The sequence below is a fragment of the Ranitomeya imitator genome, chromosome 4 (assembly GCF_032444005.1).
Source record: "Ranitomeya imitator isolate aRanImi1 chromosome 4, aRanImi1.pri, whole genome shotgun sequence".
In the NCBI taxonomy this organism is placed as follows: Eukaryota; Metazoa; Chordata; class Amphibia; order Anura; family Dendrobatidae; genus Ranitomeya; species Ranitomeya imitator.
The window spans coordinates 409,989,801-410,015,049 of record NC_091285.1 but is presented as its reverse complement, the minus strand read 5'-3'; the positions used below and the strand labels follow the sequence as shown (position 1 = coordinate 410,015,049).

Genomic DNA, 25,249 nt, shown 5'->3' with positions numbered 1-25,249 from the left:
CTCATTATATACATTATGGGAAGTGCAACCCCCACGTGAATAGGGAGGGAACTAAGGGTGCTGTCATGGGCCTCCGAAAAATGCCGCTACCAGTAAGTAGCTTAATGCTTTATTCGGACTCCCATGACAGCACTACGAGAGAATTACAGAGATGTAAACTACCTTAGGGAGGGACTATAGCCTGTAGCACCCTTAACCCGAAGGTGAGATCAGAAGAGAACCCCAAGTCCAACCTATAGTGCTTGAAAAAGGTGGAAGGGGATGACCACGTAGCTGCCTTACATATCTGGTCGATGGAAACTCCAGATCTCTCAGCCCAGGATGCAGCCATGGCCCGAGTGGAATGTGCCCTCAGATTCTGCGGAGCTGGACCTCCACCTGCAGTATAAGCCAGAGAGATGGCCTCCCTAATCCACTTCGCTAGCGTGTACTTCGACACTCTAAGACCTTTCTTGGGACCTTGGAAAGATAGAAACAACGCCTCCTCTCTCTTCCAAGCATCAGTGACTGATATATATTCTAAGAGACATCTCCTAACATCTAACGTATGGAGTAACTCCTCTTTGGAATTAGAAGGATTAGGGAGAAATGATGGTAGAACTATCTCCTGAGATCTATGAAATTCTGAGGCCACTTTTGGTAAGTAAGCTGGATCTGGTCTGAGGACTACCCTGTCCTGTAGAAACTCTGTATAGGGGGACAGCCTAGAAAGAGCCTGTATGTCTCCTACCCTACGAGCAGATGTAATTGCCACCAAAAATGCTGTTTTGAGGGATAGTAATTTAAGTGAGGCTGAATGTAAAGGCTCAAACGGTTCTTTAGTCAAGGCTGAGAGGACTAGGTTAAGATCCCAAGGCATTGACCTATTCCTGTGTATAGGTCTGGATCTACTAGCTGCTTTGATGAACCTTGATACCCAATAATTACCAGCAATGTTGCAAGAAAATAAGGCCCCTAGGGCTGAGACTTGTACTTTTAGCGTACTCGTGGATAGATTTAGCTCTAGCCCTCTCTGCAGGAATTCTAGAATCTGGTTAATTGGTAAACCCTCTTCGATATTAAAATTTGAAGAGGCCAGAAACTTCCTCCAAGTTCTAGAGTAGATCTTAGTTGTTATGAGTTTTCTACTCTTCATAAGGGTATCAATGAGATTTGGAGAAAATCCTCTGTTTTTTAACAGTGACCTTTCAAAGACCATGCCGTCAAATGTAGACCCTTCACTTGTGGATGGTTGATCGGACCTTGATGAAGTAGGTCCGGGATGTCTGGCAGTACCCAGGGGTCTTCCACCGACATGGTCCTGAGCCAGGAGAACCAAGCCCTTCGGGGCCAGAACGGAGCGATCAGTATGATTCTCGCTTGATCCTCCCTTATCTTTCTGACCACCAGAGGCAACAGGTTTAGCGGGGGAAACGCATAAGCCAACCGGAAATCCCATCTGATCAGGAAGGCATCCACTACCAGCGGATATTCCCTGGGATTCAAGGAACAGAATTTTTTCGTTTTTCTGTTGTCCTTGTTGGCAAATAGGTCCACCTCTGGATGACCCCACCTGCGGACAATCTGGTTGAAGATTTTTGTGTTCAGAGACCACTCTCCTTGTCTTAAGGTGTTTCGACTTAGAAAGTCCGCCTTTATATTTTCCTTCCCTTTTATATGTACTGCTGCTAAAGATAGAAAATGATTTTCCGCTATCTGGAGCAGGCGGTCCGCTATTTCCATCAGGGACTCGGAGCGTGTTCCACCTTGGTGATTCACGTAGGCCACTGCCACCTGATTGTCGGAGAGGATTTTGACATGGTGACCCTGTAGATACACGAGGAGTTCCTTAATTGATAATTCAATCGCCAACAACTCCTTTTGATTAGAAGAGGCTGATGTTTGGGGGTCCCATAGACCCTGGACTACCACGTCACCCATGTGTGCCCCCCACCCTGTGGGGCTGGCGTCCGTCGTAACTACCCGAGTCACTTGAGTCACCCAGGGAACTCCTGCTGACAGATTGTCTTCCCTTAGCCACCATCTAAGAGATGTCAGAACCTCTGGACTCAATGTCATCTGACCCTGCAAGGAACCCTGTAAGACTCTGTCATAATTCAGTACGTCAAACTGTAAAGGTCTGGAGTGGAACTGGGCCCAACGGACGGCGGGAATACAGGAAGTTAGGGAACCTAACAAGGACATAGCCTGTCTAAGAGTCATGGTTGGTTCTTTAATTGCTTTTAATACCTGTTGTTGGATATGGCGCAGTTTATCAGTTGGAAGACAGCATTGTTGGGACTCGGAATCTAACAGCAGACCTAGGAATCTCTGGTTTTTTAGGGGTTGTAATCGGGATTTTTCATAATTCACGATCCAGCCCAGATTCTCTAGCTTAGATATAGCTGTTTTTACCTGAGCAAGGCAATGGTCTGCTGAGTTCCCAACTATCAGGAAATCATCCAGATAAGGGATTATGAGGATATCAGATTCACGTAAATGCGCCATGACCTCCGCAACTACTTTAGTGAATACTCGGGGAGACGTTGAGAGGCCGAAGGGAAGGGCTCTAAATTGAAAATGTCGAACAATACCCCCCATAGACACCGCCACACGTAGAAACCTCTGAAAGTTTTCATGGATAGGAACATGATAATACGCATCTTTTAAGTCCACAACTACCATGAAGCAGTGTTTGAACAACATTTTAATTGCAGAGCTGATTGACTCCATTTTAAATGTGGCTTTAACCAGGTATTCATTCAGGGATTTAAGGTTAATGATAGTCCTAAATGATCTGTCTGGTTTCTGGATCAGAAAAAGGGGAGAGTAGAATCCACTCCCTCTTTCTGACTCTGGAACTTCAATCAGCACGTTTTTGAGGCATAAACTCACAACTTCTGCCTCCAAAGCCGTCTGTTCAATAGTGGAGGAACGTAAGGGGGTTAACATAAATTTATCCCGAGGCCAGTGAATAAATTCTAATTTCAGACCTTCTGAAATAATACCTCGGACCCAGTCACTATTTGAGATGTTAGACCATGCGGAAGAGAAGGCTGACAATCTCCCTCCCACAGGGATCGCTAGTCATTGGTCCGGTTTCTTACGTTCTTTTGAGGAACGGCGGAACATGTAACCCGTACCTCTCCTGCGTCTATCCTCCCATCTAAAATTCTCTCTAGTGGGTGAGGATGCGCGCTTCCTTCCGCGACCAAATCTCCTCCTGTTGAATGGACGCCGATAAGAAGATGATGACAAACTCGGGAATTTTTTCTTGTCATCTCCAGCCTTTTCAAGCAGGTCATCCAAGGTTGGTCCGAAGAGGTATTCCCCTTTGCATGGGATAGCGCATAATTTGGACCTTGATTGAATGTCACCCGACCAACATTTCAACCACAGGGCTCTACGAGCCGCGTTGGAGAGTCCTGCTGCTCTGGCCGCCATCCTGACCGAATCGACCGACGCGTCCGACAGGAAAGCCGCAGCATCTTGAATCACCGGAAGCGCACTTAGAATGGAACTTCTGGAAGCGCCTTCCTTAAGCTGGGATTCCAACTGTTCCAGCCAGACCATTAGGGATCTGGCTGTACAAGTCGCAGCCACCGCTGGCCTCAACGATCCGGCTGCCATCTCCCAGGTACCTTTAAGGAAGGTATCCGCCTTCCTGTCAAGGGGGTCTTTAAGGGATCCCATATCTTCGAAAGGTAATGCGGCCTTTTTTGATGCCTTTGCTACCGCAGCATCTAATTTAGGGGCCTTGTCCCAGGTATCCACAGTCGTATCCTCAAAGGGATATCTGCGTTTTAAGGCTGGTGGTAATGAGCCTTTCTTCTCCGGTTTCTTCCATTCCCGGAGAATCAGGTCTTGAATTTTATCATTCACCGGGAAGGACCTACGCTTCTTGTGTTCCAAACCACTGAACATTAGTTGCTGACGGGAAAGCGGAGTCTTAGGTTCTTCTAGGCCCATCGTACCTCTGACCGACTTAACTAATTTATCTACTCGGTCCAGAGGCAGACAGAATCGGCCAGATTCCTCTTCTGATGACGAGGAAGAGAGATTTGAGCCATAGGAACCTTCATCCTTATCTTCCTCTGATGAATCAGAGATCACCGAGGTTCTCTGTTTTGAACTCCCCGCCTGGGACATAGACCGCAGGGATTCCCTTACTTCTGTACGGATCATCTCACGCAGATTAGCCGTAGAAGCAGATTCTTCCGCTACCTAGGGGAGGACAATAAGGGTGATACCATCTATCTAGCCTGATGTCACTCAACCCCTCCACTCCTGTAGACCTCACCGTCTGTTGTATACAGGAGGCGCATAATTTTTTAATATAAGAATCTGGTAACGGGACTTCACACAGGGCACACTCCTTATGTTTCGACTTTGCACTTTTCTTTCCCTAAAATGACAAAGTATAAGGGGCCCGCGTCACTGAGTGAGCATTCACGTAGATCTCTTACCAGTGTACGCCAAAAAAGGTACCGGAACACGAGGGGGTTCTTTGCCAGTCGATGCTCTGGATCCCTGCTTGGACGAGCTTTTACGGCTGGACTGGTCACTTCTGGCATGCTCCTTCTCCGTGGGCTTTTGTCGCATGTCCTCCGGCAACTGAAGCTGCCGCTCACCATCACTCTCCATGATGTGGATGTGACCAAAGGCAGAGCTCTATTCCCAGCTCCTGCTTTAATCCCCCTCAGATCCGGTCAGCAGGCTGCCTGGCGCCACTCCTATTGGTTCCGGCTGATGAGACTACATCTGGGGGGTCAGCGCAGTGTGTGAGGAGACCGGCGTTCAGGATCGATGGGCGCCGCCATCTTGGATGAACTGCGCATGCGCAGTCACCCAGAGACCGGAAACGCCTGCTGACTCCGCCCCCTCGACGTCACTGCACCGGAAACGCTCCAGCTAACGCTGAGAGCGATGCAGGACGCCGAAGAGCACGCAGCAGCGTTCCGGATAGCGTTCCCCTCCTGGCACCGCTACATCACCACCGTGCTGCACCACCACATGGACCAAAGGAGCGATATACTTACCGGCGCCGGCGCTAACGGAGATCAGGAATCCTCTGGACTCTGCTCCCTGCTGTCTACATCACTGACGTGCAGTCCAGCCAGGACCACCGTGATGTCTTCCAGGAGCTTCCGCACCGGTCGAGGTAGGAGACCCCCCCGCTACCTGATTCGACCGGCCGGCCTGGGATCCATCTACGAGATTCATCTGTAGGATCCTGCCCCTCCATGAACAGGAAACCAACTGATGCATGGGGAGAGGTACCGCCCTTTTGTATCTGTAGGTTTCCTGTTCCTGAAGGGCGGATCCCCTCTCTCGTAGTGCTGTCATGGGAGTCCGAATAAATTCGGTGCCAATCCGACCTGTGATGCCTATGTGGCGTCATGGCAGGATCGCGCTCCTGCAGATCGGGTGAAAGGGTTAACAAAAATTTCACCCAACCTGCAGGGACAGGGGGAGTGGCTTTGCCCCCACGTGGCTACGATCGCTCTGATTGGCTGTTGAAAGTGAGACAGCCAATCAGAGCAATTTGTAATATTTCACCTATGAAACTTGGTGAAATATTACAATCCAGCCACGGCCGATGCTGCAATACCATCGGCCATGGCTGGAGACCGCGATCTGCCCCCTCCACCGACTGACAGCAGCGATATGCTGCCGTTGTCAGTCTTTCCTCCCCTCCGTTCTGTGCTCCGATGCCCTCCTCTCCCCTCCGCCTGCCCCCGGCCTCCCAATCCCACCCCCCCATATTTACCGAGTCCCGGTGTCCCTCCCGGTTTCCGTCCGTCTTCAGCGATGGGCGCTGCCATCTTCCAAAATGGCGAGCGCATGCGCAGTGCGGCCGCCTAATCTGCCAGCCGGCAGATTCATTCCAGGTACATTTTGATCACTGTGATAGAACCTATCACAGTGATAAAAAAAAAAAAAAATAGTAAATAAAGCCCCCCCCCCCCCCCCTTACCACCATAGGTAGGGAAAATAATGAAGTAAATAAAATATTTTTATTTTTCCACTAGGGTTAGGGTTGCAGTTAGGGTTAGAATTAGGGATGCAAATAGGGTAGATTTAGGGATAGGGTTGCAATTAGGGTTAGAATTAGGCTATGTGCACATGGTGCTGATTGGCCGCTGCTGATTTGTGGCAGTTTTCCATCACGTTTACAGTACCATGTAAAACTATGGAAAGCCAAATCCGCTGTGCCCATGGTGCGGAAAATACCGTGTGGAAACGCTACGTTGTATTTTCTGCAGCATTTCAATTCTTTGCGTGGAATCCGCAGCGTTTTACACCTGTTCCTCAATAGGAATCCGCAGGTGAAATTCGCACAAAAAAACACTGGAAATCCGCGGTAAATCTGCAAGTAAAACGTACACTAATCCGTAACGTGGGCACAAAGCCTTAGGGTTAAGGGCTGGAACTAGAGTTAGGGTTGGAATTAGGGTTAGGGTTGGAATTAGGGTTCAGATTAGGGTTAGGGGTGTGTTGAGGTTAGGGTTAGGCTTGTGGTTAGGGTTATGGCTGGGATTAGGGTTGGTTGTGTGTTGGGGTTAGGGTTGGGGTTGTGATTACGATTACGGTTAGAGTTGGGATTAGGGTTAGGCGTGTGTTGAGGTTAGTTGGAGTTAGAATTGAGGGGTTTCCACTGTTTAGGCACATCAGGGGGTCTCCAATCATGACATGGCGCCACCAATGATTCCGTCCAATCTTGCATTCAAAAAGTTAAATGGTGCTTCCTCCCTTCCGAGCCCTGACGTTGCCCAAACAGTGGTTTACCCAAACATATGGGGCATAAGCGTACTCAGGAAAAACTGTACAATTTTGGGGGTCTAATTTCTTCTGTTATCCTTGGAAAAATAAAAAAAGTGGGCTAAAAAAATTATTTTTGTGGGAAAAAAATATTTTTTATTTTCATGGCTCTGCGTTATAAAATTCTGTGAAGCACTTGGGGGTTCAAAGTGCTCACCACACATCTAGATAAGTTCCTTGAGGGGTCTAGTTTCCAAAATGGGGTCACTTATGATGGATTTCTGTTTAGGTACATCAGGGGCTCTGCAAACGCAACGTGACGCCCACAGACCATTCCATCAAAGTCTGCATTTCAAAACGTCACTACTTCCTTTCCGAGCCCCGACGTGTGCACAAACAGTGGTTTACCTCCACATATGGGGTATCTCATCTCTGCGTTATAAACTTCTGTGAAGCACTTGGGGGTTCAAAGTGCTCAACACACATCTATAGTTGAGTTCCTTGGGGGGTCTAGTCTCCAAAATGGGGTCACTTGTGGGGGGTTTCTACTGTTTAGGCACATCAGGGGCTCTGCAAACATAATATGACACCAGCAGACCATTCCTTCAAAGTCTGCATTCCAAAACATCACTACTTCTCTTCCGAGCGCTGCCATGTGCCCAAACAGTGGTTTACCCCCACATATGGGGTATCAGCGTACTCAGGATAAACTGGACAACTTTTGGGGTCCAATTTCTCCTGTTACCCTTGTGAAAATAAGAGATTGTGGGCTAAAAAATAATTTTTAAGGAAAGAAAAATGATTTTTTATTTTCATGCTATAAACTTCTGTGAAGCACTTGGGGGTTCAAAGTGCTCAACACACATCTGGTTGAGTTCCTTGGGGGGTCTAGTTTCCAAAATGGTGTCACTTGTGGGGGGGAGTTCAAATGTTTAGGCACACAGGGGCTCTCCAAACGCGACATTGTGGCCGCTAATGATTGAAGCTAATTTTTCATTCAAAAAGTCAAATGGCACTCCTTCCCTTCCGAGCCTTGCCGTGTGCCCAAACAGTGGTTTACCCTCACATGTGAGGTATCGGTGTACTCATGAGAACTTGCCCAACAAATTTTAGGATCCATTTTATCCTGTTACACATGTGAAAACGAAAAAAATTAAGGCTGAAAAAAATTTTTTGTGAAAAAAAAAAAGTACTTTTTCATTTTTATGGATCAATTTGTGAAGCAACTGGGGGTTGAAAGTGCTCACTATACATCTACATAAATTCCTTGGGGGGGTCTAGTGTCCAAAATGGGGTCACCTGTTGGGGAGCTCCAATGTTTAGGCACACAGAGGCTCTCCAAACGCGACATGGTGTCCGCTAAAGTTAGGAGCCAATTTTTCAGTCAAATGGCGCACCTTCCCTTCCAAGCCCTGTCGTGTGCCCAAACAGGGATTCCCCCCACATATGGGGTATCGGCGTACTCAGGACAAATTGTACAACAACTTTCGGGGTCCACTTTCTGCTTTTATCCTTGGGAAAATAAAAAAATTGTTGCTAAAAGTTCATTTTTGTGACTAAAAAGTTAAATGTTCATTTTTTCCCTCCATGTTGCTTCTGCTGCTGTGAAACACCTGAAGGGTTAATAAACTTCTTGAATGTGGCTTTGAGCACCTTGAGGGGTGCAGTTTTTAGAATGGTGTCACTTTTGTGTATTTTCAGCCATATAGACCCCTCAAACTGACATCAAATGTGAGGTGGTCCCTAAAAAAAATGGTTTTGTAAATTTTGTTGTAAAAATAAGAAATCGCTGGTCAAATTTTAACCCTTATAACCTTCCTAGCAAAAAAAAAAAAAAATTGTTTCCAAAATTGTGCTGATGTAAAGTAGACATGTGGGAAATGTTATTTATTAACTATTTTGTGTCACATAACTCTCTGGTTTAGCAGAGCAGAATAAAAATTCAAAATTTGAAAATATCAAAATTTTCAACATTTTCGCCAAATTTCCGTTTTTTTTTTCACAAATAAACGCAAAAATGTACCACTAGCATGAAGCTCAATATGTCACGAAAAAACAATCTCAGAATCGCTAAGATCCGTGGAAGCGTTCCTGAGTTATTACCTCATAAAGGGACACTGGTCAGAATTGCAAAAAATGGCCAGGTCATGAAGGTCAAAATAGGCTGGGTCATGAAGGGGTTAAAAAATGTTTAGGCAAGAAAAGTTTTTGTGCAAGTCCTTCTTTAAAAGGTCAAAATTGGCTCAGTCATTAAGGGTTTAATATATTAAAATGATCATAGACAAAGTAGCTATATGGACCATAACAAGCAATCAGCACATACTGTATGTCTCCACTACAATTTAGAAATTGAACTCGAATTGGCAGTTTCCCCAAGTTTTTATATTCTACATGAATGGAAAATCCTTGGTTTAAAAAAATAAATAATCAAGAACAAAGTCAAAATTTGAAAACTTTATTACATAGATTATTCCATATAAAACATCTGTAGTTACCTGAAAGAGGATTTACAAAAAAAGCATGGTACAGCAATGAAAGGGCCATTTAAATACTGTTGCTTTAAGTTGATATATACATCTTCCACCTAAAATGCATCACTGGAAACGCTGCAATCACTTCACTGCAATTTTATTTAATACATCACTCAGTGATAACACTGAAGATAGGATTCCTTTTTGAAATCACTATTTTGAGGGGGTTCTTCACTGTTCTCCAGAGACAAAATGTAACACCAAACCTTGATATTCTGGAGGTCCGAGATTTCATAATATATTTGATCAATGGTCTCCAAAAATCCATAATATGTTCACTCCGGATAAGCCAAGATTGACTCTCCTACAAATGTACAAAATTAAAATAGGTGACTACACAGTATTAGATCCACATAGTAGATACAGGACATAACATTCAATTTATAGCCAATCTTGATGGTACATAGAGCATCAGGGGATATGAATGCATGAGAAACCACAACATATAAAAGTTGTCCATACCAAAGTTATATTTTTGTCCCCCTCTTGGCAACCTATACAATTTAAAGACAAAAAATAGAACTCACAACTATAGGAAGAGCACAGGAGTGTTCCCTCCCCCCTGGTCTGCATTAGCAGTTTGCCTATATGTGCTAATAGGTCCCCAGAAGATTCAAAGAATGATGAAACACGTTGGGATACACAGGGAAAGTACAGGACCTTTTTTGTAAGGGTCAGATGTGGACTGCACTTGTTAGGGTGGGAGTACTGGGGTTCAGGTTATGCCACGCCAGCCTTTACAGGGTCTTTATGGGCAAGTTTACCCTATTTCTCTAAGAGGATCTCCACTGTACCGTGATGACATCAACACCTGACCTGCTTGCCACACATGGGTGAGACCATTCCATATTATACTGTACATAAGTTGTTGGGTGGATATTGTTTACTTCACTCATGAATTCTACCTATAGCCACATACACAACTGTGATCTTTAAATAGTCCCTATGGGTATGTTTCTACGGTCAGGAATAGCTCAGTATTTGCTCAGGATTTGATGCAGGTGAAATCTGCACCAAATCTGCATCTGCGGTCACTGGCAGGTCACCTGCGTTTTTGATGCATTTTTACATACGTTTTTTCCGCATGAGTTTTTGATGCGTTTTTTTCATTGCATGCGTTTTTTTGTCACTTGAAATAAAGCCAAGTTGGCTTCCGGGAAGGAAAAAGAAAGTGATTTCCTATATGTAGATATATTGGGGTATGTTCCCACGGTCAGTAAATGCTGCGGGTTGGACCCTGCGTACATCCGCAGCGTCCATATGTTACAGCAGAGTGGATGGGATTTCAAGAAATCTCACGCCCACTATGCGTGCACCGATGCCCGCGGCTCACCCGCAGAGAGGGATATGTGGCACATCTTTCCAGACCGCAGCATGTCAATAATTTATGTAGTGGAGACGCTCAGTCTCCGCTGCGTAAATTACCCATTCTCTATCATTAGATGTGGTAAAACCGCATTATCCTCCTAATCACATGCGTATTAAGTGCAGGAGCGCAGCTTACTACGCATGTGTACTAATTTAAATAATGGTGAATCTTGTGACAGTTAGAAGTACATGACACAGGAAGTGGAGGAAAGCACGGAGGCCCCCCTTTCTGACATTGGACGTACTGTTCTGTCCATGTGACCTGAGACTTAATTCCCATGGACGGGATAGTACGTCACGTGCGATCAGCCACGCTCACGGGGGAGCACCGCCGATCGCAGCCGGGTGTTAGCTGATTCTCACAGCTGACACCCGGCACTATGTGCCAGGAGCGGTCACGGACCGCTCCCGACACGTTAACCCCCGTAACACTGCGATCAAACAAGATCGCAGTGTTCCGGTGGCATAGGGAAGCATTGTGCAGGGAGGGGGGCTCCCTGTGTGCTTCCCTGAGACCCTCAGAACAACGCGATGTGATTGCACTGTTCCAAGGGCCTCCTCCCTGCAGGCCCCCGGATCCAAGATGGCCGCAGGGTCCTACCAGGTCCTGCAGGGAGGTGGCTTCTCAGTGCCTGCTAGGAGCAGTGCTGTGCAAAGTGTCAGATCAGCAATCTGATTTTATACAGTGATGTCCCGCCTTGAGACATTGTAAAAAAGTAAAAAAAAAAATAAAAAAAAGTGTGAAAACGGGATTTTTGGTTGCTTACCGTAAAATCTGTTTCTTGGAGCCTCCATTGGGGGACACAGGATCCATGGGTGTATGCTGCTGCCACTAGGAGGCTGACCCTATGCACAAAAAAAGTTAGCTCCTCCTCTGCAGTATACACCCCACCGACTGGCATTATGCACTTCAGTTAGTGAGAAAGCAATAGGAGAAAAACAACAAGGATGAAACATAACCACCAACATGAGAACTGTAAACGTGAGAACAGTCATAGAACATAAAACAACAGAAACTGAGAAATATTGGGAGGGTGCTGTGTCCCCCAATGGAGGCTCCAAGAAACAGATTTTACGGTAAGCAACCAAAAATCCTGTTTTCGTTATCGCCTCTCATTGGGGGACACAGGAACCATGGGACGTCCCAAAGCAGTCCCTAGGGCGGGAAAAACAGACTTCCATCAGGTCAGAGGACTCAACACTGCCGCCTGCAAGATCCTTCTGCCTAGGCTGGCATCCGCAGAAGCGTAGTTATGAACCTTCTAAAATTTGGCGAACGTGTGGATGGAAGACCAAGTTGCCACTTTGCAAAGCTGTAGGGCGGAAGCCCTCTGGTACACCGCCCAGGAGGTGCCGACTGCTCCTTTATTCCAGGAGGGGGCACTCTGTTCTTGACCCGGTAAGCCTCCAGAATTGCCGTTCTGATCCAGCGAGCAATAGTCGCTTTAGAAGCCGGTAGGCCTCTACACGTGCCATCAGGAATGACGAAAAGAGAATCCGTCTTCCGGAAAGCGGACGTTCTATCCAGGTAGATCCTCACTGCCCTGACGAGGTCCAGCTTATTCAACGATCGCTCCAGAGGATGAGTCGGAGCTGGACAAAAGGAAGGTAGAACAATGTCCTCGATGAGGTGGAAGGTGGAAACCACCTTAGGAAGGAAGGAGGGCGGAAGCCTGAGGACCACCTTGTCTTGGTGAATGACCAAGAACGGAGGTCTGCAAGAGAGGGCTGCCAACTCGGACACGCGGCGGATAGACGTGATGGCCACAAGAAAGGCCACCTTCCACGATAGAACTGACAGGGGAATCTCCCCGAGAGGCTCAAAAGGGGAAACCCTCAGAACGTCCAGAACCAGATTTAGATCCCATGAATCCACCGGGGCCCTATACGGAGGGACAGCATGGGCTGCTCCTTGAAGGAAGGTCTTAACCTGTGGCTGAGAGGATAAAGTCTTCTGAAAAAGGATAGAGAGCGCAGAAACCTGGCCCTTTAGGGAACTAAGAGCAAGGCCCGAATCCAGTCCTGCCTGAAGGAAGGCCAATATGGAAGGTAGGGTAAATAATAATAATATTTATTTATATAGCGCCAACATATTCCGCAGCGCTTTACAGTTTAACAGTTTCAAACACAAAAGTCATAAGTAACAATGTTAACAATACAATAATTAAAGCAAAATAAGACGACCCTGCTCGTGAGAGCTTACAATCTACAATAGAGCTTAAGGACATAGATGAAACGCGGTTGGACTCGCACCAACGGAAGAAAGCCTTCCAGGTACGATAGTAGATCCTGGAAGACGAAGGCTTCCTAGCCTGGATCATGGTGTGAATCACCCGGTCCGAAAGGCCGGAAGCTCTTAGAACTGCGGTCTCAACAGCCACGCTGTTAAACTGAGCGACTGAGAATTCGGGTAACAGATCGGACCGCGAGACAGCAGATCGGGCCTGTCTGGAAGGTGCCAGGGGGCTTCCGCGAGAAAGTTGACAATCTCCGCGAACCAAGCTCTCCTGGGGCGATCAGAATGACCGACACCCCTTCCGCTTTGATCTATAGAACAGGTAGGGCAGCACCATCCATGACCAAGGAATGGCCAGAGCGTCGACGCCCACTGCAAGAGGATCGTGAGACCTGGAGACGAACTGAGGAACCTTCGTGTTCGTATGAGACGCCGTGAGGTCCACATCCGGAGTTCCCCATCGAAGACAAATCTGATGGAAGCCTTCCTGGTGCAAGGATCATTCTCCTGCCGTGAGACCCTCGCAGCTGAGGAAGTCGGCGGCCCAATTGTCCACTCTGGGGATATGCACCGCGATATCACGGGAACCATTGCCTCTGCCCAGAGGAGGATCTTGGGTACCTCGGCAAGGGCCAAGGAGCTCCGAGTCCCCCACTGATGGTTGACATAAGCCACAGCCGTGGCTTCGGATTGGTAGGCCCTTGAGAATCCTTTCCCAGTGACGGAGGGACAGAAAAATGGCCCGAATCTCGAGGACATTGATCGGCAGAGATGATTCCTGCGCCGACCAACGGCCCTGAACAGTCAAATGGCGAAACACCGCACCCCAACCGAGCAGGCTGGCGTCCGTCGTCACCACCTGCCAGTGAACTGGAAGGAAGGACCTGCCCTGGGAGATGAGAGGTGACGTCTCTCAACCAGTTGAGAGACCGTTTGACCCGGGGAGAAAGCCGGATCGGACGATCGAGGGAGAAGACAGACCTGTCCCACTGATACAGAATGGCTTGCTGAAGGGGTCGCAAATTAAATTGGGCGAAGGGAATCGCTTCCAATGTTGCTACCATCCTCCCCAGAAACTTCATGGCCGATCGGAAGGAGGGAGGCCGAGGACCCTGGAGCAAGCGTATGTCCCGACGAAGGATGGATCTCTTGTCTTTGGGAAGACAGACTTTGGTCTGACGAGTGTCGAAGAGCATGCTCAGAACGATGATGCGCTGAGAAGGAATAAGGCAGGACTTCTTCCTGTTGACCAGCCACCCGAAACGGGCTAGGGTGTAGAGAATGATGCACAGGCTTTCGTGAGCCTGAGAAAAGGACGGAGCCTTGATGAGGATGTTGTCGAGGTATGGAAACAGAATCAGGCCTCTGATCCTCAAGATGGCCATCAGCGCCGTATATGATCTTCGTGAAAACTCTTGGGGCGGTTGCAAGACCGAATGGCAGGGCGACGAACTGAAAATGTTCCTGGAGCACCGCATGATATCATGATTAAGGGTGCTGCGTCACCTGAAACGCGTAGATAGTGTTTTTTACCTATATTGTGCTGATGTTTTATCCTCTGCTTCTTATATGAAGTGAATAAAGTATTTAGTTTTCACTTTTCACCGCTTTGTTGAGCTGGAATTCCTTTTTCTTTTCCTGGTTCCGCACGCCTTGACACAGCGTTTCCGTGCTCCGAGCCTCCTGGGACTGTTACTGTGGTGAGCTGGATTTCTTTTTTCTTCTGTTATTGAGCACCGCAAAGCGCAGGAATCGGGGATGTCCCGGGAATATCGGGACATAGAGGTAGTCGTCCTGAATGTCTATGGAACACAGACATTCTTGAGCCTCCATGGAAGCAATTACAGAACGAAGGGATTCCATCCTGAAGTGCTTCAAACAAACTCTCCTGTTCAGTAATTTGAGATCCAGAATGGGACGAACCTTGCCGTCTTTTTTCGGTACCACAAAAAGGTTTGAATAGAAACCTGTGAACCGTTCTTTTTCTGGGACGGGAACGATTACCCCGGCTTTGAAGAGAGAAGCGATGGCTGCGAAGAAACCCGGAACTAGAGTGGGGTCTCTTGGACTGGTAAGGGACTTTTTGGAAGATAAGTCCGCCTGCCAGGCCTTGAGCCAAACGGTACGGCGGATGGCAACAGAATTGCTGGAAGCCTGAGCCGCACAAGACGCGGCATCCAGGGAGGCGGAGACCAGGTATTTACCAGCGTGGGAAATCTGGTTGGCAAGCTCCGCTAGTTGCACGGGAGGCACCCCGTCCAGGATACCTCGATGGAGATCTTTGGCCCATTTGGAAATGGATTTTGAGACCCAAGTGGAAGCAATAGCTGGGCATAGAGCCGCTGCAGCCGCTTCAAAGCCTGACTTCGCAAAGGATTCTATAACTATCGTTAGAATCCTTCAGAGATGCTCCGCCTGACAGTGGAAGTATCGTGTTGGTCGACAGCCTGGAAATGGGGGGATCCACCGAGGGAGAGACCGTCTAATTGGCGGTAAGTTCTGGGGAAAAGGGATATAACACACCCAGGCGTTTTCCCCTCTGAAAACGTCTGGTTGGGTTCTCTCTCTCTGGACAAGATTTCCTCGAATTCAGGATGAGGAGCAAAAAACTTGGAAGGTGGTTGGGCCTGTCTAAACGAAACCGCCTGATCTGCGGGTTCCGTAGAGGGATCCTTGATGCCACAGGTTTGGTTTATAGCTCCAATGAGATTCTGGACCATATCCCTCATGGTGGTGATTTGGTTAGAATCCAGCTCTAAAATATACTCCGAGGGCGCATCAGAGAATGCTTCGTGTTGTGAATTCTGTGGCTGAATTCACTCTGTGGTGGATATGTGGGGGCTCCTTGTACTGTTATGTTTGCTAATGACAGGTGTTATGAAGGCAATCCAGAAACACAGTGTGCTTAGCGATCAGAGCGCACACAGTGATCTAACAAATACCCAAAAATACAAGAACGAGCTCTGAGACGTGGAAACTCTGTAGACTGCACACCTGATCCTATCCTAAACACAACTAAAAGCGGCTGTGGATTGCGCCTATCAACTACCTAGGCAACTCGGCACAGCCTAAGAAACTAGCTAGCCTGAAGATAGAAAAATAGGCCTGACTTGCCCCAGAGAAATTCCCCAAAGGAAAAGGCAGCCCCCCACATATAATGACTGTGAGTAAGATGAAAAGACAAAACGTAGGGACGAAATAGATTCAGCAAAGTGGGGCCCGATATTCTAGGACAGAGCGAGGACAGTAAAGCGAACTTTGCAGTCTACAAAAAACCCTAAAGCAAAACCACGAAAAGGGGGCAAAAAAAACCCACCGTGCCGAACTAACGGCACGGCGGTACACCCTTTGCGTCTCAGAGCTTCCAGCAAAACAAAAGACAAGCTGGACAGAAAAAAAAAGCAACAAAAAAGCAAAAAGCACTTAGCTATACAGAGCAGCAGGTCACAGGAACAATCAGGAGAAGCTCAGATCCAACACTGAAACATTGACAAGGAGCAAGGATAGCAGCATCAGGCGGAGTTAAGTAATGAAGCAGTTAACGAGCTCACCAGAACACCTGAGGGAGGAAGCTCAGAAGCTGCAGTACCACTTGTGACCACAGGAGTGAATTCAGCCACAGAATTCACAACAGCCTCGCCTGACTCAGGGGAGGAGGATCGGGGGGACGCCGACCGCAGAGGAGGGCCGTGTGGCGAGATGGAGCGAGAAGAGGACTCAGATCGACGTTCCTGTCTGGACCTTTTGTGGCTTATCAAGGAGGGCTCGGGCGGCGGCTCCAGCGACCCGCTGGCCACTGCAGGGGTCTGCAGGGGTAATCGATCCAGCACGGACACCAGGGTTTGAGACACCCGTGTTAAATCGGCCACCGATTGTGACAGAGAGGAGGACCAGCATGGGTTGGGGGTATCACTCTCGGGCGGACCGGCCCGGGGGATCGGGTTACTGCAGGCCTGACATAGCGGAGAGGGCTGACTTGAGGGAAGTTTGCTGTTACAGGACGAACATGCAAAGTATTTGACTAAGGCAGAAGATGAAGAAGTAGGGGGGACGAGAGCGGCCTCCATTAGAGTTAGACATTTTGAGAGGTTAGGGGACAGTGGGGCAGAGGGGGGTGTTAGTCTGCAGTGCAGAGCTACTCACAGCAGACGAAAACGGAATCCGGAGGAAGCTGTCCGGCTTGATGGGATGGACCTCCGGCGATAAGCAGTCCCTTAGGCAGGGGAGGTATGGGCTCCTGCCGCAATCTGGAACAGTGCGAAGGACTGTGCCGAACTGCGGATGTGACCGCTGCAATGTGGGGACAGGTGTCTGTAGAGGGGAACTCGTGTTCAGGAGTCCCAATATGGCGCCGGTGGGCGGAGAAAAGGCGGAAGCTGTGCCCCTGCCACAGTGAGATTGTCGGGCAAGAGAAAAGCCCGCCCAATGAAAGAGGAAAAGGGGCGGAGTCCGGCACCGGAAGTAAATTATATAGGTGCTGGAGAAGGCCGCGGCATCGGAGGGAGGAAGCGGCGCGGCAGCTGAGCGGCCGCATACAGCGACAGACCCAAAGCGGTGTGGCGGCCTGGCAAGCCGCCGTGCTGAAGACAGGCTGAACGGCCGCTTACAGCGGCCGGGAGAGCGCAGCTGCAGGGGCCCACAGCGATGCGACGGCTTGGCAGAGCCGCCGCACTGAAGAAAATAATGAACGGCCGGAGCAGGGCAGCCGCAGGCGGTGCGGCGGCTAGAGAAGGCCGCGCTGGTGGCAAGGAGGCCGCTGAGAGAGGCACGGAACAGCGCGGGCACGGTTTTAGAAGCGGCGCTGTAATCAGTAAGGTAGCCGCACCGGGAACAGGGTCAAGGCGGCCGCAGCCACGGAAGCAGTGCGGCGGCTGAAAGAGATGGGACCAAGCTCGGGAAAAGACCCCTTACCTCTGCCCAGCAGGTAAAGTGACCTGCACCTGAAACTCCTTAAATAAGGCACCTCTTTTGAGGATCTGAGTTGGGAGACCGTTAGGGAAAATACTCACCTTAAACATCCCACGCCGGTACTAACCTGGAAGGTATCAGACGTCCAGGGAGCTGATGGACGTCCTCGTCTCTGCAACCGACAGGCTCTGGTGGGCGAGTGGGTGGGGGACAGACGCAGGATCGGACTTCTAAGCACGCTGGTGTGCTAAGCTCTTGGTCCTACAGAAGGATCTATGAGGATACGGGGTGGCAGTACACACCGTACTCATAGTCCGAATTGTGGGAGTACAGGTGTGACTGTTCACCCTGTATCCCTCCGGAAAAACCTGAAACCTGAAAAGAAACTACGCACATTGAGGTAGATAAGGGTCTAATGAAAGACCCGTGTCCACCTCCTACTGACACTAAGCTAAACTGAAGAATATAATGCCAGTCGGTGGAGTGTACACTGCAGAGGAGGAGCAAACTTTTTTATTTGCATAGTGTCAGCGTCCTAGTGGCAGCAGCATACACCCATGGTTTCTGTGTCCCCCAATGAGAGGCGATAAAGAAAGTAAGTTTGCAACTGGATCAAGGTTTTTTTTGTAAACAAGTCTATGGAAAATTCATCCGTTAAATAGCCATCTGCCTTTCTTCCATTTAAAACAGATCCTTTTTTTCTTTTGCTTAGTGGTTCCATTTCAATTATCTAGAGGGTGAGTTCATATGTCCAAATACCACAGTCCGAGTAAGGACCAGGATTTCCTGACCTGAACTAAAGAGCCTCTTATGCAAATAATGAAGTTACTGAATTGGTGTCAGGGCACCTGCATCTGGTCCAGAAATCACAATAATTATCAAAGAACATCTGGAAAAAGGGAAGACTAAAGAGTATAATCTGTGCATGCAATACTTATTTATGGGAAAAATTAAGTGACTGACTTTCAGAATATTGTATCCACCAAAAGTAGTAGTAAATTCAGGGATTAGCATTTGAAAAAACAAAAATTACACTTACCCAAGCATTCCAGACTCTTTAGTCTTTATGATGTACAGAAACATTAGCAACGTATGGAACAAATTGTTTCTCCCCTAGGAATATACAAAATCACAACACTATATTGAATATGTATACATACATACACACACATATATATATACATACATACACACACACATACATACAACCCATTCTATTAATCAAAATTGTAGAAAGAGGTCTGAGTTTTTTTTGTTAAAATAAAGTCATATCAGAGTAACTCTCCTGACGAAGACAGGCGAAACGCTCGTTGAGGTGGCAGGTGGGGGCTTACAGCTCTTACTCCATGAAAGTTATGCTCTTATTAGTGATATTTATACATAAGCACCTATAGTCTAACTATCTAGAACGCACTTTTTTGCACTTTATTTCAGTAGCGATTTATATTCTATTGCTTCCTTGTCTTATCTTTTTGACTAACCTATATATTCAATACTGCTGTTGCATAATGGTTAAGCAATTCTGTTGCATCTTGTCAGTAATATAGGACTCCCCATTTGACCATTTGATAATGATTTGCTGCCATAATATTGACATACATATGATTTCGATAGTGTGTAATACGTATTTTTTGTATTTGTATTTTTTTATACTAATATATACATGGTATTCCACTTTATGGAGCAGATATAATAATTTTTCTATGATCCCCCAACATTCCTGCTTCTAGTGCTACTCCGATATGACTGTTTTAACAAATTTTGGATTAATAAACTATATAAGTTTTTAAAAAAAAACTCAGACCTCTTTCTACAATCGACCTATAGAATGGGTTATATGTGGTTATTCTATAATGGAGAGCTATGTACCATTACTTGTGTGTGTGTGTGTGTACACACAGTACAGACCAATAGTTTGGATACACCTTCTCATTTAAAGATTTTTCTTATATTCTAGGTTCTTCAAAGTAGTCACCCTTTGCTTTGATGACTGCTTTCCACACTCTTGTTAATTCGTAGTTTTGATGCCTTCAGTGAGAATTTACAATTTTCATAGTCATGAAAATACAGAAAAAAAAATCTTTAAATGAAGATGTGGCCAAACTTTTGGACTGTACTATATATATATACAGTACAGACCAAAATTTTGGACACAGCTTCTCATTTAAAGATTTTTTTGTATTTTCATGACTACATTCACACTGAAGGCATCAAAATTATAAATTAACACGTGGAATTATATACTTAAAAAAGTGTGAAACAACTGAAATTATGTATTTTATTCTAGGTTCTTCAAAGTAGCCACCTTTTGCTTTGATGACTGTATTGGACACTCTTGGCATTCTCTTGATGAGCTTCAAGAGGTAGTTACCGGGAATGGTCTTCCAACAATCTTGAAGGAGTTCCCAGAGATGCTTAGCACTTGTTGGCCCTTTTGCCTTCACTCTGTGGTCCAGCTCACCCCAAAAAATCTCGATTGGGTTCAGGTCTGGTGACTGGAGGCCAGGTCATCTGGCGTAGCACCCCATCACTCCTTGGTCAAATAGCCCTTACACAGCCTGGAGGTGTGTTTGGGGTCATTGTCCTGTTGAAAAATAAATGATGGTCCAACTAAACGCAAACCGGATGGAATAGCATGCCGCTGCAAGATGCTGTGGTAGCCATGCTGATTCAGTATGCCTCCAATTTTGAATAAATCCCCAACAGTGTCATCAGCAAAGCACCCCCACACCATCACACCTCCTCCTCCATGCTTCACGGTGGGAAGCAGGCATGTAGAGTCCATCCGTTCACCTTTTGTGCGTCGCACAAAGACACGGTGGTTGGAACCAAGGATCTCAAATTTGGACTCATCAGACCAAAGCACAGATTTCCACTGGTCTAATATCCATTCCTTGTGTTCTTTAGCCCAAACAAGTCTCTTCTGCTTGTTGCCTGTCCTTAGCAGTGGTTTCCTAGCAGCTATTTTACCATGAAGGCCTGATGCACAAAATCTCCTCTTAACAGTTGTAGAGATGTGTCTGCTGCTAGAACTCTGTGTGGCATTGACCTGGCCTCTAATCTAAGCTGCTGTTAACCTGCGATTTCTGAGGCTGGTGACTCGGATAAACTTATCCTCAGAAGCAGAGGTGACTTTTGGTCTTCCTTTCCTGGGGCAGTCCTCATGTGAGCCAGTTTCTTTGTAGCACTTGATGGTTTTTGCCACTGCACTTGGGGACACTTTCAAAGTTTGCCCAATTTTTCGGATTGACTGATCTTCATTTCTTAAAGTAATGATGGCCACTCGTTTTTCTTGCCATAATACAAATTCTAACAGTCTATTCAGTAGGACTATCAGCTGTGTATCCACCAGACTTCTGCACAACAAAACCGATGGTCCCAACCCCATTTATAAGGCAAGAAATCCCACTTATTAAACCTGACAGATTACATCTGTGAAGTGAAGACCATTCCCAGTGACTACCTCTTGAAGCTCATCAAGAGAATGCCAACAGTGTGCAAAGCAGTCATCAAAGCAAAAGGTGGCTACTTTGAAGAACCTAGAATACAAGACATCATTTCAGTTGTTTCACACTTTTTTGTTAAGTATATAATTCCACATATGTTAATTCATAGCTTTGATGCCTTCAGTGTGAATGTACAATTTTCATAGTCATGAAAATACAGAAAAATCTTTAAATGAGGTGTGTCCAAACTTTTGGTCTGTACTGTATATATATACACACACAATCAAAAATATCAATGATGCAGAATATATTATACATAAAATGGAGTATCAGTGTAAGCATTATTGTGGCTACAAAAAGGCACTTAGACCCCAACAAAAAGCCATTACCTCATGTACTAAACTGTGCAATCACATTATAATTGCAGAATCAAATTATGCATACGGTAAGTTAGCCAACATGGTGATCCAAAATGTAGCAGTAATCTAGGGCTGCACTTATGTACCGTATAGTAGTTATAAAGTGGTATATAATAAAGATGAGACTACTTTAAACATTTATTTTTTCAATGATGATCCGATGTCTGTGATTGAAAGTATACTAATGTAAAAGATATGGGCACAATTGCCAGCATTTAGATTTGCTTAAACACTTTTTCTTTTACCAAAAATCACTTTTGAGGTTAGTTTTTTTTTTTTTTTAAAGTACAAGGATGTGGGACTGTATTTTTGCAGTAATGAAAGTGTCTTGGAATTTTTCCTATTTTATTGGGTATTATTTCTAGGAGGCCCATGGCCTCTTATCTTTAGGATGTTACACTTTTTGTTCGGATGATTTTATAAATTTTTTTTTTTTTTTTTTAAACCTGGCATTTAAGACGGATGTCTAGACTTTTTAGTAGGATTTTATAAAAATGATACCTTTGGCAAGTTGTACATGTGCTTTTGGTAGACAAGCTCATAGTGGGGAGGATTGATGTTGCTCTGGTGGATACAAAAGACATTTTCATTTGTTGTATCTAGGAAAAGAAAAAAAAAAACAATAGAGAAATCACAATTAAATTGAATTAAAATTACATTAAAATTTCTCCTACGTACAATAGGATCTGTCAATTAAATATTAACATCTGTTCCATACCTTCCCCTGAACGTCCAATGCTAATATACTGTACTAACTATTGAACCCGTTCTACGCCCGGGTGGCGAGCATTTATATTGCTATATGGTCTCCATCCTGGTATGTGCTGCTCCATCCTGCGTCCCCATCCTGTCATGTGCTGCTCCATCCTGCGTCCCCATCCTGTCATGTGCTGCTCCATCCTGCGTCCCCATTCTGTCATGTGCTGCTCCATCCTGCATCCCCATCCTGTCATGTGCTGCTCCCATCCTGCGCCCCCGTTCTGTCATGTGCTGCTCCCATCCTGCGCCCCCGTTCTGTCATGTGCTGCTCCCATCCTGCGCCTCCATTCTGTCATTTGCTGCTCCCATCCTGCGCCCCCGTTCTGTCATGTGCTGCTCCCATCCTGCATCCCCATCCTGTCATGTGCTGCTCCCATCCTGCGCCCCCGTTCTGTCATGTGCTGCTCCCATCCTGCGCCCCCGTTCTGTCATGTGCTGCTCCCATCCTGCATCCCCATCCTGTCATGTGCTGCTCCCATCCTGCGCCCCCGTTCTGTCATGTGCTGCTCCCATCCTGCGCCCCCGTTCTGTCATGTGCTGCTCCCATCCTGCGCCCCCGTTCTGTCATGTGCTGCTCCCATCCTGCGCCCCGTTCTCTCATGTGCTGCTCCCATCCTGCGCCCCCGTTCTGTCATGTGCTGCTCCCATCCTGCATCCCCATCCTGTCATGTGCTGCTCCCATCCTGCGCCCTCGTTCTGTCATGTGCTGCTCCCATCCTGCGCCCCCGTTCTCTCATGTGCTGCTCCAATCCTGCGCCCCCGTTCTCTCATGTGCTGCTGCCATCCTGCGCCCGTTCTGTCATGTACTGCTGCCATCCTGCGCCCGTTCTGTCATGTGCTGCTGCCATCCTGCGCCCGTTCTGTCATGTACTGCTGCCATCCTGCGCCCGTTCTGTCATGTGCTGCTGCCATCCTGCGCCCGTTCTGTCATGTACTGCTGCCATCCTGCGCCCGTTCTGTCATGTGCTGCTGCCATCCTGCGCCCGTTCTGTCATGTACTGCTGCCATCCTGCGCCCATTCTGTCATGTGCTGCTGCCATCCTGCCCCCGTTCTGTCGTGTGCTGCTCCCATCCTGTGCCACCATTGTATTATATGCCCCCCATAAGACGCTCCAGTGTGTATGCCCCCGTATGCTGCTGCCATATAAAAAAAAATATATACCATACTCACCTATCGTCCGGCTCCACTGCAGGTGTGTCTTCAAGAAAATGGCGCCGGAAAGCGCGGACTGCGCAGGCGCCGATTCCGTCTGCCGGAATCGGCGCCTGCGCAGTCCGCGCTTTCCGGCGCCATTTTCTTGAAGACACACCTGCAGTGGGGCCGGAGTGTGTCTTCAAGAAAATGGCGCCGGAAAGCGCAGACTGTGCAGGCGCCAATTCCGGCAGCAGGAATCGGCGCCTACGCAGTCCGCGCTTTCCGGCGCCATTTTCTTGAAGACACACTCCGTCTCCTCTGCCTGTGACTGGTAAGTCAGAGGGCGGCGCCGGCGCGCATTAAGCGCGTCATCGCGCCCTCTGAACTGTCACAGCAGAGGAGCCGGGAGACTGAGCCGCACGCAGCGCTGGAACGGGGGAACGGTGAATATACGTACCCTCCTGGCGGTCCCTGACTCTCCGGTGGAGATCGCGGTATGCGTTCAGTGCTTACGCATACCGCGATCTCCTGGGAGCGTCACTCTGTGGGGGCCAGACTGCGCCGGCGCTTGCGCCTGCGCAGTCTATAAAGGCTTTGGACAGAGTGACGCTCCCAGCGTTATATTATAGATATTGCACTATGTATAGTATTCCTGAACTATCTAGAAACTTGCTTGCTCTATAGATTGTTAAAATCATCCAATTCCCTATGCCATCCTGTCATGGTGGTAAGGACCAGGAACTACACATGGAGTTACAAAAAGATCTTTTATGGCAAAAAACAGGGATTGTGTACTCACCATAAAATCCTTTTCTCTGAGCCACTCATTGGAGGACACAGGAGCGTGGGTGTATGCTGTTTCCACTAGGAGGCTGACACTAACACAAAGAAAGTTAGCTCGTCCCCTGCAGTGTACACCCTCCTGCTGGCTCCTAGAGAACCAGTTCAGTGCAAAAGCAGTAGAACATTAACAACATATAAGACTACAACATGCCAAACTAATGAAAAACACCAGCCATTAGGCTAGCAGGGTGGGTGCTGTGTTCCCCAATGAGTGGCTCTGAGAAAAGGATTTTACGGCGAGTACACAAAATCCCCATTTCTCCTGCGCCTCATTGAGGGACACAGGACCGTGGGACGTCCCAAAGCAGTCTCTGGCTGGGATAACAGAAAACATCAGGCTTCATGTAACAACTGCCAAGATATGCGCCACCGCAGCCTGCAGGATTCTTCTGCCCAGCCCCGCATCAGCCGAAGCTTGAGTATGAACATTATAGTGCTTCGAGAAAGTACTGTATTTTTCGCTTCATAAGACGCTCCAGATTATAAGACGCACCACAAATTTTGAGGAGAAAAATAGGAATATATATATACAGTGGGGCAAAAAAGTATTTAGTCAGTCAGCAATAGTGCAAGTTCAACCACTTAAAAAGATGAGAGGCGTCTGTAATTTACATCATAGGTAGACCTCAACTATGGGAGACAAACTGAGAAAAAAAAAATCCAGAAAATCACATTGTCTGTTTTTTTTAAACATTTTATTTGCATATTATGGTGGAAAATAAGTATTTGGTCAGAAACAAACAATCAAGATTTCTGGCTCTCACAGACCTGTAACTTCTTCTTTAAGAGCCTCCTCTTTCCTCCACTCATTACCTGTAGTAATGGCACCTGTTTAGACTTGTTATCAGTATAAAAAGACACCT

The 25,249-nt window shown here is 47.1% G+C and overlaps 1 protein-coding gene across 3 annotated transcripts in view; it reads right to left on the bottom strand.

Annotated features, from left to right (window-relative positions):
- Positions 1-9,180: 9,180 nt before the first annotated feature.
- TMEM209 (transmembrane protein 209) overlaps positions 9,181-25,249 on the bottom strand; it is a 136,714-nt gene continuing 120,645 nt past the window's right edge. For all 3 annotated transcript variants that reach the window (XM_069765377.1, XM_069765378.1, XM_069765379.1), the window contains 3 exons: positions 22,151-22,248; positions 18,824-18,897; positions 9,181-9,576 (listed from right to left, as the gene is read on the bottom strand). In XM_069765377.1, the coding sequence (XP_069621478.1) occupies positions 9,519-9,576; positions 18,824-18,897; positions 22,151-22,248 (230 nt within the window). In that variant the 3' untranslated portion in view covers positions 9,181-9,518. The remainder of the gene's footprint in view (positions 9,577-18,823; positions 18,898-22,150; positions 22,249-25,249) is intronic.